This window comes from Atta cephalotes (genome assembly GCF_000143395.1).
Source record: "Atta cephalotes unplaced genomic scaffold scaffold00005, whole genome shotgun sequence".
NCBI classification, from domain to species: domain Eukaryota; kingdom Metazoa; phylum Arthropoda; class Insecta; order Hymenoptera; family Formicidae; genus Atta; species Atta cephalotes.
Window position 1 is genome coordinate 8,100,819 of NW_012130069.1, and position 13,765 is coordinate 8,114,583.

General features: G+C 37.0%; 1 protein-coding gene across 1 annotated transcript in view; it reads left to right on the forward strand.

Moving 5' to 3' along the window:
* Nucleotides 1-13,765, forward strand: part of LOC105626456 (lachesin-like) — a 71,821-nt gene that overhangs the window by 44,166 nt on the left and 13,890 nt on the right. Inside the window, exons 3-5 of the mRNA XM_012207757.1 lie at nucleotides 7,861-8,046; nucleotides 8,393-8,582; nucleotides 9,694-9,822. Of these exons, the coding sequence (XP_012063147.1) occupies nucleotides 7,861-8,046; nucleotides 8,393-8,582; nucleotides 9,694-9,822 (505 nt within the window). The remainder of the gene's footprint in view (nucleotides 1-7,860; nucleotides 8,047-8,392; nucleotides 8,583-9,693; nucleotides 9,823-13,765) is intronic.

A 13,765-nucleotide genomic window follows, 5' to 3' on the forward strand; every position in this document is an offset into this window, starting at 1 on the left:
TCACATCAAGTAATAATAATTATTTAATAAATATTCTGATATACAGATTTCTGATATACAGATGTTTTAATCTCAATTCAATTTTATATGAAATTTTTAATAACTTTTTCTGACTCGTTATTTTTAAACGGATTGCTTGTATGATGTTATTTGCACTTTTTTCGGAACACCTTGTAGAGAGCTTAGAACCGCGTGTAATTGCGTAAGTTTCACTTTACACTTCCCGGTAATAGCGCGATCCCAGCAATGGAAGGAAGATTGATCAAGGCCGGCACACAGTGCCGCTATATGTAACGAAATTGATTTCACACGGGAACATATCGCCGATGTGGCGTATTAAGCGCTTTACGGCTCCACTTGTTGAACCGATAACTTCCCGATAGCCGAGGTTTCCCTTCCTCTCATCTCCACGGAGACCTCTCGCCGGGGAAAGAAATTTTGGCGCCGTGCGCGCGACCGTCGTAGGTTTTAATTAAACTTGGCACTGTCAGAGTTTATAACTTGTTGGAAAATGCGATTACTTCCGGCTCGCCCGCGTTTCAACTTCTTTCTTTTAACACGGTCGGACAATCCTCCACGCGGAAGTTTACGTTCCTTCCTAATAAGGATCATCGCGACGGTTTCATTATTTCTTTTCTTTGTTCTTCTACATTATTAAACGTATAGAAATCTATGAGCGAGAGGGAAATTTTGCTTCGTAGAGATTCATGATTACTTTCGTCAATCTTTCACAAATCTTTCATAAATCTCGCAACTAAAAATATTTCAGAGAACACTTTAGATTGAAAATAATAATACCCTGATTGTTCATTTCATAAAATAGGTAAAGCTTCTTTTTTCTATTTATTCTTACTTTATTAGTTGTAATAAATAATTAAAAATTTTTAGGAAATTATTTACAACAGAAAATGTGTTATATTTCAATTTTATTTTTGTATAAAAATAGAAAATTGTTTTTCTGTAACATGTGAAATATTTTTTTAAAACTGAAATAACATCTATTGTCTAAAAAAAATAAAATTCTAACCGATAAAATTTTCTTATTAAAATACAAAGTGTACATTTCGTTAATATTAATATTAAATCACCCTCCTTTGTCATCTTTGAAAATCTGAACAATTTCGATTATCGTGATTTTAACAACGTATTTACCACTTTCCATTATTCGCAAACTGAAAAAAACACCAGAAAATACGATAATCGCGTAATTATTGCAAAAGAAACATTTCGCCTGTATATCGTGCATAATGATAAAATCTGAGAGATATGTTCATGCATAATTTATCATCGCGATCGATCAGCTCATGTGCCATTAATTCAATTGATTAATTCGTAGCTCTTGATCATTAACAGAATCGCTCCATACGATTATCAGCCATAAAGCAATTGGTAAATAAATATCTATACTACAAATATCATATTTTCGTCAGAGTGATCTTTATTTACATTTGAAGCTAACGTATGTATTGATAAAAAAATTTCATTTTTTCTTCTTATTCCTATAACTTTTCTTGCAAGACAAAAGAGCTGTAGAAGACGATTAGCGGATTCTTTGTCGAATTGAATTTCATTCCTCGTCTTGAATAGAAACTGGCAGAACGATAACGTCCAAATTAACATTAAACGCGCAATGAGTGCACTGCTTACAACTGTATGCCCTATGCTCTAAGCAAATCTTGCGGATCGACCAGTGCGAGTCCGAGCCTACAGCGAAGGTGTTAAGACCTAGTATTCGGCTTTTCCGCTTGTTAGATTTAAGCTTCGATGCTTAATCGCACCCGCTGGGAAACCGAGGTAGTTCGGCGATTGGCCCTAGGCAACAGCATCTGCCTTTGCTTTAAATGATTGACAATTAACGAATGCAACAGTGCATCATATATCGCAAAAAATAACTGAAATATTTTGTACACAACAATCTTGTATAACTTACAAACTCAGATTTTGTTATATATTAATTGTTGTTATGTCTTTAATTACAGTAATTTATAATAGCGTTTTTGAAGATATATAATTTTATGATAATCTTAGCTTACTTGCTTTAATACGCAATACTTTACAATTTATATTAAAAAAAGAGTAGATTCTGTTGCCTCGTTGGATAAAAGCATATTTGGAAATCTGGAGACGAGAAGTTTCGAAGAATATTTCAAAACAAGAATGATGGGCATGACAGATAAAATTAATAATTATAAGCGTTAGGCGTAATTACTTCCAGCTTCGAACACATTCGTGCCAAAGAAATACAATATAATTTTCATTCAAACATCTTGTCATTTCAGAATATATCTCGATTCTTTATCCGACGTAACGACTCTTTCTCATTTCAAGCAAATTACAATTATTTATATTTGTCATTGCACTAATTTCCCAAAATCGATATCACGATAAACGTTCCGTGCCTTGCCCCTCCGAAAACATTCAGGTCCACATTGGCTTATTCACGAATGCACAATTTCTATTTGCACATGTGTCTGTTTACAATGCATAAAACGCACTTGAGATTTGAATGTTCGTGCGAAATGAAATATGGTGCAAGCTGCATTGGAGAAGGATTGAGATGCACATTGTTCGGACGTGTTATGCGCCCTGAGTAATTGCCGAATCCGAGGAACGAGACGTGCTGGATACGTATTGTTCTTAGCGTGTCACTGAATTCCTGTCTATATGCGAGAGGCATGCCAATGATGCATGAATATATGATAACGGAGAGTATACGAGGTTGCATGAGCATGTTTTTAACAGTAATCTATAAATTAGAGAGATAAAGGAGATATGTAACTTAATATTATAGAGTTTAGATCGGTGATGATAGGTCGGCAGCAACAGCAATCAATTTTAGCGATTCAGTTAGAGACTAATGAATATCTTTCTCTTTTCGTATGAGTTTTGATTGTATCAAGGTTATGCATAAATGTCTTCTATATATCCTAGGACGTGTTGTCAATTAATAAAGTTAAGAGTAGGAAAAATTAATCGAGAATAACAAGCGTAACCAAAGATTTAGAAATTATGTTTGCACAAATAAATTTTGTAAACATTTTCGTCGAATATTTAATGTTAAATGTACGATTTTCTTCATTCATTTACATCGATTGCGTTACTCCCGAGGCGAGTAATCTCAAGCCGGATCCAGATCAAGTAGACGAGGTGCAAACAAACGTAAATGAATAGTGTTCTCACTTTAGTGAGAGCAGCATCGCCAATACTTATCGAAGTGAGTGGTCTATTCGCGCTTGTTCGCGCTTGTTTGCTTCATCTGGGTCCAGTTTATAGCATATTCGATGCGCTCTTATACAAAATGCAAACAAGACCAACGCTTTTATTCGTATCACCCGGTACATTCGTGGAGCGTACGCTAGAACGAGTAATCTCGTCCGAAACGTGCGTGTCACGTGGATCGGTTAATCATTTGAATTCCGCGCACGCGGCTACGCGGATGAGTGCGTTTCGTTGTACCGTTGAGCGTGCCGTACCGTGCCATGCCGTACCATGCCGCGCCGCGACGCTCGGCGTTGTGCTCTGCCATAAAATCTAACATTTAACCCGCCGTTATCGTGTTCTTGGACACTGCGCTCAAATTTCGCGCACATCCGCGATGAAACAAGCAATGTACATACAATTAACAATTACGTTTATAAATATACAGAACACGCTCTCAAATTATGACTGCCATGCTAATACTTCACTATGAATTTCAGAATAATTTAATTTAGAAAAATTTTATTGGACAATTTTGTTCTTTTCTATTTATTTTCTTTTTTATTTTAATTGTTAAATATTGTGCAGAAATAAAATAAATTGTAAAAATAGATCTAAGATTGCAGTGTTCGTATGTAAGGTTAACATTCTCGAATCAATACTTTCTTTAAGTAGCTACAAATTATTTTTTTTAAATTTAACGTTAAATTTGAATACATATTATTAGTATTATATAATATATACATATTTTTAAAGTTCCAAATACAAAGAAAAATTTTCCTTTTCACGGACTGAAGGTACAAATAAATGTCATGATAAAGAAAAACATCTTGAAAAAGTTATCGAAGGATGAGAATGGGTAAGAAAGGAGTGCGAAAAGAAAAAATAATCACACGTACAAAACTAATTAATAACAAAATAATAGTATAGTATTTCGATCTTCAACAGCAAAGACATGATATTGAAGAAGATGTAGAAAGCAAGGTAACTCCAACCGAGTTATCCAACAGTGAGCGTTAGGATGGGAAGCAAGAAGGAGGAGGGGAGCCACGAAACTTTTAATTAGCAAATTTATCCATTTATATATACTATACACCGCTAAAAAAGGGAACAATCGTACTTTGTCGGTCGAAACTCAAGAAAATAAGAAGTCGCGCTATGTAAGTGAGTGACGGCATTGGAAAGCTACGAATAAAACGCGAAAGATGAGAAAGGATGAAGAGTTAGGTGAACTGTGATGAGGGATTCTGAAGAGGCGCGGAGGAGAACGGCAGGAAATAAACGAGGTGTAGTAGACTGGACCGAGGCTCCCGATCCCACAATGCGCCACAATGGAGCGCCGACGATAGTTTTGCATATGAAAGAGGACCGAGAATGGAGGGAACGTGAAGCCAAAGGCCGGGGGAAGGGGTAGTAGGTGTACGTAACGCGATATTATATCGGACTAGGAAAGTTAACCCATCCTCTCGCCGTCGCTCTCTCATCCCCGAATCTCTCTTTACGTCTATCTATCCGTCTGTTCCGTTACCACTGGATTCCTTCGCGGTTTCTCCTCCTTAAAGGTCCACGAAGATCGGAGGCCTGAAGAAGGAAGAGGGAGGAAAATCGTAAGCCGACAGTATCTATTCTGGGAGGAAACTGCATTAGATAAAGAGGACGTTTTTGCATTAAGATAGAGGCTCGTTTCCATACAAGGCACGACGTGCCCTTTAAGATCTCGGTTGTCCTCTCCCATCTTCCTCCCTACTTTAAATCCTTTGCTTCCTTCATTGTGCTGCAAATTCGACTGACCCATTTTTGCTCGAAAAGACATGTGCACGATGCTGCGTGTCCTAAAGAGGGAAAGGAAAAAATGACGGTTTTCGTTTTGGTGTACAGAATTTTTCTTTTTGGGGGCACAGCAGGATCGCGAGATCGCTCGGTTTGCGAGTTTCAACTTTCGGATACGAAGCGACGTATTGTGCACGCCTTCGAGTTACCGCCGTAGTTGCTCGCACGATACTATTCGACTCGCGTTGCTATGGATACGTTCTTTCACTTCTGAAAGCGATTTTCATATCGCATATTCATGAAAAATCTGTTACAGAGTTTTGCGAAAAGCTTCACGAAGAAATTATTTGCTGATCATCTTTATTTGACAATAATTTGACTAAAAGATAATTTTTTTCAGTTTCATATTGTTATATTGATATTTCTAAATAATCTAAATATTTCTAGATAACTAGATAACATATTTAATGTCTATGGGAGGGGGGAGGGGGGGGGGAAGCGGCTCCCATAGACATTAAACATCATAAATTTTATAAGTTTCACAAATTTCATTTTTTATCTCTTATGTTTTATTCATTTCTAAAGCGTATTTTTGACATTTTAATTTCGAAAAGCTTAAAATACATGTACATTGTTCCGCACACAAGAATGTTTTCAGCTTTCTCTTTTTTCCTTTCTTCTTCCATTTCAGTCCACAACAATTAATCATCAAGAAAATGAATTGACGGCAATATGACATAAATGTTTGAGAGTCGCAAGCATCTGTCGGTCGCGGCGACTTTTTCATTCCCCTCTTTGGGATGCGAGAGGAGCTTTACCACCCCTCATCCCCTTGGAACGTCGCAAGGCGCACCGAAAGGGAGAATAGGATCGTGCTTATACTCCGGCATAATATATTATAAGTGGAGGCACTCACAAGGCCGTCACTACCAAACACTCGCACCCTCTCGCATCCCAACCGCCCCCGTAGTTGTCCTCTCTTCGCCCTCCACGTCCGCTCTCTATACACTCCGTTCGCGGGTTATCGATAAGAACCGCGGAACTCCTTTGTCGGTTGATAGATAGCCTTTCAGAGCGATGTGAGGTCAGATATTCGACATGGTACAGGTTCAATTTCATGCCAATAATATCTGTGTAGAGGGAGGCGAATAAGGCAGAGAGCAGGAGATGGGAGGAGGATGAATATTCGTGATACGCCACACTGCAGTTTCCTCTTTCAGGATAGCTTTGGGCAGAATGTGAAGCAGAAAGATGATTAATATGTGTTAACCAGACACGATTGCATTTTCACACCCCTTTCTCCGCCCAACCTCTCTTCCCCCCTTTTTTTCATTGATTTTAATCCGTAAAAAATGGGTTTAATTAATGGCGTATATCAGCGGCTTGGAACGAACTGCAATAACCGATGAGAGTTCAATTTAGCGTTGATGATACGAAGGATCGCGAGCGAAAGCGCGCGGTAACCCACATTCGGAACAGTCACGATAGTTACTTCAGAAGTAATATAACTTGCGGAACATTCACGAAAGCGTGAAGAACTTGTAATAAATTATACCAATATGACAAGATCACAGGCGAAATATGTGTGTTTGGTCGACATTTATTTCTATCCTATTTACTATTTTTATATTCAATGAAACTCACTCGAGTTTTTGATGTAAACATAATGTTATATCCTGTGAGAGTAAAACACCTGAACTTTGCTACTAAACCGTTATCTCTCGTGGCTATCTTTTTTTATTTTTCTGAAAAGTTACGTTCTATGGGTTATCGTGTTCTTGCTCGCGGAATTCTTCATATTTACACAGTGGCAGACCGTCGCGGCGCGCAACGGTACAGTTTTCAGTCGAGGGATGTGGCGGAGAAGCCGTAGCGCAGACTTCGCCATAAAGAGAAGATTCCTCCGTAGAATATACCGGCTTTTGATGCCTGCCTTCGAGGCGATGTATACGAATATTTCATTCATTCGCGAGTAGAAAGCGTCCCGTGTTTATATCTCTCTTTCTACACAAAGTCTCGCAGACGTTATCGTAATCGAGTTCATATTTCGCGAATCGCGACAGAAAGTTTATGATTGTACTGTCGAATATTTCAAGAGTAACTGACGTAGAGGGAAAGCCGAGAAAAGCGATAGGAAAGTGCTTTAGGTTAATAGAAAGTTGGATTCTTCTTCAACATCAATGAACGAAGTAACTCTAGAATTTTACTTAGTAATTAACTCTTTCGGTATTTATATTCGGCATATTAAGGCACATTAAACGTTCCTTGTGCTCATTTTTACATTAACTCTTTAGGGGCAACTGAGTACTGTAAATTTGTAATGTTCATTTTGAAATTAAATTCCAGATAAATTCGGAGGTAAATTCGAGATCTGTGAAATAAATTATATTTAAGAACTAAAAATGGAAATATATGTATTACAGAAATTGAAATACAGTACTTTCGCTTGTCAAAAAGATTATACATTGATATACGTATTAATATAGACATCAATAGATTCTTCACTTACAAAAATTAGAATTAGTCAGTTTTAGCAACAGTAAAAAAGTTATCTTTTAATGACAAGAAATGCCGTCTAAAAGATTAAAAACTTTTATTTTAATTATATCGAAATAAAAAGAAATACTTTTCGAAATTTTATTCTAATATTTCTAGTATGATATCTGATAGATACCGAAAGAATTGATTAAAGTATAGGTTATGGAAGCTATAAAAAAATGTGACTTAATAGCACTTTCACGAAATATCTCTCGCGGTAGATTCCAGTTAGATTCCGCGACAACAAGAAATAGCTAATTAATGAGTTACGCACGGCGATAAGATTAGGTAGGCTTTGGGAAGGCGGGGAAACGGTTCCGAATCGGTCTCTAAGAAATGGGTTTGTGAGGCCAGGTGGCGTGGATTAAAGCAGACACCAAGGCGATCTTAGCGATTCATGAGCACGTGATCACGAACAACGCCCGTCTGTCGGTGACCCACAGCGACTACAACACGTGGACGTTGAACATTCGCAGTGCACGTCGGGAAGATCGCGGAATTTATATGTGCCAGGTCAACACGGATCCCATGAAGAGCCAGGTACGCAGTATTTCTCTACATATAAAATACTTTTACAAATAACTTATTTCTCGCGAAGAATAATTTCCACATGCGCGCGCGTCTTTTTTAAAAATTATATTACAAGTGCACAGAGATATGTAATAATTAATGATTATCACGGAATTATCGAGCGAATAGAGTGTTTCTGTAACGCGAAATTACTTCAAGTTCACTGATTTATAATTGCGACTTCAGACTCGGAGTTCTCCGCTTTAATCCGGTTGGTGGTTTCGTTGTATATTTCGTAGCACTCCATATTCTCTCTTCGCTCTACACGCATATACACACGCAGGTACGCTATAATTTATCTCCTCCGCATTCGCAGAGCGCGTTTTTGGAGGTGGTAATACCGCCAGACATCATCTCAGAGGAAACCTCGAACGACATGATGGTTCCCGAGGGAGGTGCCGCGAAGCTGGTGTGCAAAGCGCGCGGTTATCCCAAGCCTGACATCGTATGGAAGCGAGAAGACGGCGCCGAAATCATTTCGCGTTCCGGTCCTGGCAAGACAAAAAGTAAGGTTTCCAAGTTTTATTTCGCGCCAGTCAATCGCTTACTTCTCCTTTGGGAACAATATAGTGACATACGATACCAAAAGCTTTCTTCGGCGAATTTGTCGACGCAATTAAAACTGTTCCCACCAGAATAATTTACGAGCAACGAAGATTGGAATTTAATTGCAATTAGGTCACTAGTACATCCGATACATATAAATAAATTAATTTAGAGAATTATGTTTCGTCTTTGATAAGCTAATTTTAAATTCCAGAATTGTAGTCGATAATTCTGAGATAACGTTGAAATATGTATTATTAGCTGACTAATATATCTTCATTTACAAAATTAACTTGTATTTAACGCTATAGTTAATCCTTTATGAACTTAGTGATCCCATTTGGAATCATTCTCTTTTGTTTTATAAACCCGCTTGATTTGTGTGAAGTTAGTCTTTGAAGTAATTTGATAATACTTTATTCAAATCTGAAGTCAAAAATAAAAAATTCAAAGTAATAGATTCAAAATTTAACGTGAATTTTGAAACATAATTTGATTATTATAAAACTCAGTTTTAGGGAATTTTTAATTGCAAAGTAACATCAAGTTTCTAGTTTCGCTTTGTTTGGAACTCATTAGTGCAGTGTTGCGCAAACAGTATTGATTTTCTAAATTGACTTTCGAACTCTAATTTTGAGCACTGTAACACTGGATAGATCTTTCTTCATTAAAACTATTATCTTTGATGAAATTCCTTGAAATTCGATGTTTTTAGGTTACATTTGAACTCAGTGATATCAAGAATCTCCGAAAACAGTTTCATGATAATCAGATGATTTCTTTGAAATCTTATGTAATTTTAGAATTTTGGGGTCAGAATCGAATTCAATGACCCCGAATGAGCTTCTATAAATTATTTTGTTAGAGAACTCCAATCCCCAAAAGATTAAATAGTAATTATAATAGATCATATCAAAAATAAATTTAATGTGCGATAATAGCGAATTTCGACGTGGACATTTACGTGTCTATACTAGTTAATCTGTTAAGTCGATCGGGTATTAATGTTGCACACTTTGATTACATAACGAGCTAACTTCTGAAACTGCCCCTCATGTTTGCATATTGCAGTACCCAGTGCAGAGGGCGAAGTGCTGACTTTGTCGAAAGTAACGAGGGGCGAGATGGGCGCCTACCTGTGCATCGCCAGCAATGGAGTGCCTCCGTCAGTCAGCAAACGAATGATGCTGCACGTGCATTGTAAGTACATACTGTTTTACTTGAATATCTTCGCCACAAAAGACATTTTTTTTAGTCATGAATATATGTTCCGACATTTGTTTTACCAATATTTTTGCGATATACGTTTTAAAATATATATCATTTAATCAATTTATTTATATTACATTCAAAGTAATATTTACACACACTATTGTACTTTTATCTCTATTAAGAGTAGATCTCTTAACCAATTTGAAGTCAATTTGTCGTGGAAATATTTACATAAAATTTCTTATATAATTGTCTCATTGTGAGTAAAAGACGAATAACGTCGAAGCAAGACTTGCTAAAACTTTCAATTCTTTAATGCTGTTAAGTGAGAAATAACAGAAAGGCGAAACTGTGCAATTTCTCTGCGTAATCTAACAGAAAGAATACATCAAAATTTATAAAACGGACGCTTCGTTACAAGCTGCATAAAAATCTTTCGCCGTACGGATTAAAATTTATAAATCCGTTTCTTTGTCCAACAAGTCACATATATATTTCATGGAATATCAGCTTTTCATTAATCTTTAATTATATACTATAATTATAATTTGCATAAATGACTAGCATCATCTTACAGAATATTTTATTCATTAAAATGATCAAATATACATGAACATATGTGAATATAAAATATGTTGAATATTTAAGAAAACTTGTTATTGTAAGAAAAAATTATTTCTTACAATAACAAGTTTTATGGAATATTTTAACTTTATTTTCATTTCTATCTTAAATTCAATTTCTACGTTCATATATTTATACGAGTACAATTAAACATTAATAGAATAAAGTAACTCTACGTAATATTCTAAATTGATAATTGATAAAATAAATTAAATATAAAATAAATATTTAAATTATTATTAATTATATAAGAGACGAAATTTGCCTCGAAATTTTTTTGAGTCAGGATAATAAAAATTCTGAAATTTGATTCGTGATTTATTGATACTAGCATTAATCGCACTTTGATCGTCACACGTTCATAGGAAGAAAGTAGGATAAGCGTGTTCACGAGAAAAAAATGCGACAAAATTCGTTTTTTTACCGCTCGTATAGCCTCACGACACCAGGGCGTTTCCTTGAGCAATCGCCCAGAAGGTGTAAAGTCCGCGAACTACCGACAGTAGCCTTATCCACGCGAGACACACTTCTCGGTGTAAAACGAAAGAGGCGTCTCGGAGGGAATACAAGGCGCTGCAGCAACGACGAAGAAAAGCGTCGCTTGTACGATGAGATAGCCATCGTCGCTTTCCCTTGCATAATTTTACCGTAGCAAAGACGAGAGTGAGACCGAGGAGAAACCTCTTCTATGTAAAAGCCGAAGAAGGAGAATGACGAAGACCACTAGGCTAGGAATGGAAAAGGAAAGAGAGAAAAAGACCGAAGGTAAAATACTGCTTAAATAACAGGCGCGTAATGCGCCTAGCGACGAGGGTGAAGGAAAGATTTCACAGGGTGAGATGGGGTGTTGGAAAGGAGCATGAGATAATAAAATTACACTCGGGACGACGGTACAACGCACCCACGTTCATACTCCTCCCCCCCCCCTCCCCCTCATCTCTTTCGAAGATTTAGCGAGAAGGCGATGTGCGCAATAAGATTCCGTTCAAATGCGCGAAGATGAGGGTAGAGGAAGGCGAACGCAAAAACATGCTATGTCGAAGAAATGTCGTAAATTCAATATAGATTTCATTATTGAATTAATTATTTACCTCTCATAATATAAAAGATAAAGTTTTTTCTTGAATCGAAGCAATCGAGCGATAATATTTCAAAGAATGAAATAAAACGAAACAAGAGTGTTTCATCTTCTCAGCTTGTAACAAAACAAAATTTAAGTTCCAAAGGACACTTTATCGCGACAAAAACGTTAATACGACAATAAGAAGTATATATAATTATATATATAAAACTAGGACACAACCATTTGTTGCAATTTGGTGAAACCGCAACGGTCATTAAGGGAAATAAAAAAAGAGAATAAAAATCAGGCAAATAAGATGGGGATACTTTACACGGAGAAATCCGATAATTACAAGAAAAATTCCCATACATCAAGAGATTGTACACTCGTTAAAAAAGTGTAATAGTAAAAGAGAAATGAGAAGAAAGTTGTAGTTTCATCGTGGGAGAAGCGTGGTGTGACGATAGCAAGTTAAGCCGCGGTTACGACCGACCTGACCGTGTCTTAGAATCTGGTGGAGGAGAGGTAATTCCTCGGCGGAAATTGGACGTATCTATGTGTACGTAGTTACGTTCTATTGCGGTGCACGATCTCGCACCTGGCCTCGGGCACGATGATAAAATCGTGCGATAATCGAGTTTCATTGAAATACGCTATAGACGAAACCGTGTCCGCGAAATTCGCGCGACCAGCGTGGGATATTGTGGATAGCAATGCGCGGGCTCTCAGTTGATTCGGAAATACGGAACTGTTCGTGGCAGACGGCCGATTGCTTTAAACGATCGCGTGATACGAGTACAAAGTGCTGAACTTCCTTTGAAAACGCGGAAGAACATTCGAAATTGTTGGCGAACGCTGTTTGCGTGCAATTACGCGATTGCTACTTTGTCGACATATGTGCTAATTGTGAAGCTTACTATATCAATCTAGATAATGCTTGAGATTACTTCATATAATAATAATATTAATAATATTATTCATTTGCTACAATATAATTCAAAAAGTGTCATTTTTTTAGTCGATTATATTTATATTTATATTTAGTCGATAGAAAAAAAATGAAAATGTAAAGAAAAAAATATAATTTTATTTCTCTACGATTAATTATTATACCAAAACTGTGCACTTTAAGATTAATATGCCATAATTGTAATCATTCAAAACATTTAAATTTATTTTTTGGAAGTCTTTGTTTTCTGATGTGATTATTGTGCAAATGAACGATATTTCTCATATTATCTTGAACGGTTTTATATATTAAGCGTTTTATATTTAAGCATAAATTCTCGATAAATAAAAATTTTGTGCTATAAAATAATATTAAAAAAATCGAGATTATAGAGATATATTAAACTTGATGAGCCCATAAATCTTATTGCTGCAGCTACCATTTAACATCAGAAAAGACATTGGTAATCGTAAATAGTTAGTACAATGCTTCCAGACTTTCCCAAATAAAATTGCACTTGCGACTCACGTTCGCTCATCATCGGCATCCACGCGACGACAGAATGGAAGTTCCTCCTTAGTTAAGGACTCGAAAAAGAGAGACTGAGCCCTGATCTAATCATCGCAAGATGTGACAAGCTGAACTTTACTCAGAAACTTTAAACACCCCGCCGTCCGCTCCGGTTTTAACTTAGTCTCAACGTTTTAACTTCTCCGTTACATCTCTCGCGACTTCCTTCCTCCTCCGTTTGCCACTTTTCCACGGAACTCGGACGCGTAATTACGCGTTAGATAAATATGGTTGTACACGAAGGGACAGAAGAAGGACTACTTGAAAAGCAACGCGACGAGCTGCATCGCAATGCGGGAAATACACGGAACACCGTCGAGTCTCGACACGATCCGAACACTGCTGCTTAACAAAGAACTATTACACCGGAGTAGTATACGTGGTGCGAGCGTCATAGAAAAAAATCGAGCGTTATCTTATTACCACAGGACTATCGAACGTTGAGTTCTCTGTGCACCCAACGAGAGAAAATTTTGTCTTTTATGGATCCCACATAAGTTTCCCATCCACGAAGTGTGTGTGTGTGTGTGTGTGTGTGTGTGTGTGTGTGTGTGTGTGTGTGTGTGTGTGTGTGTGTGTGTGTGTGTGTGTGTGTGTGTGTGTGTGTGTGTGTGTGTGTGTGTGTGTGTGTGTGTGTAGTGTGTAGTGTAGTGTAGTAGTAGTAGTGTGTAGTGTAGTTAGTGTGTAGTGTAGTAGTGTAGTAGTGTAGTGTAGTAGTAGTAAGT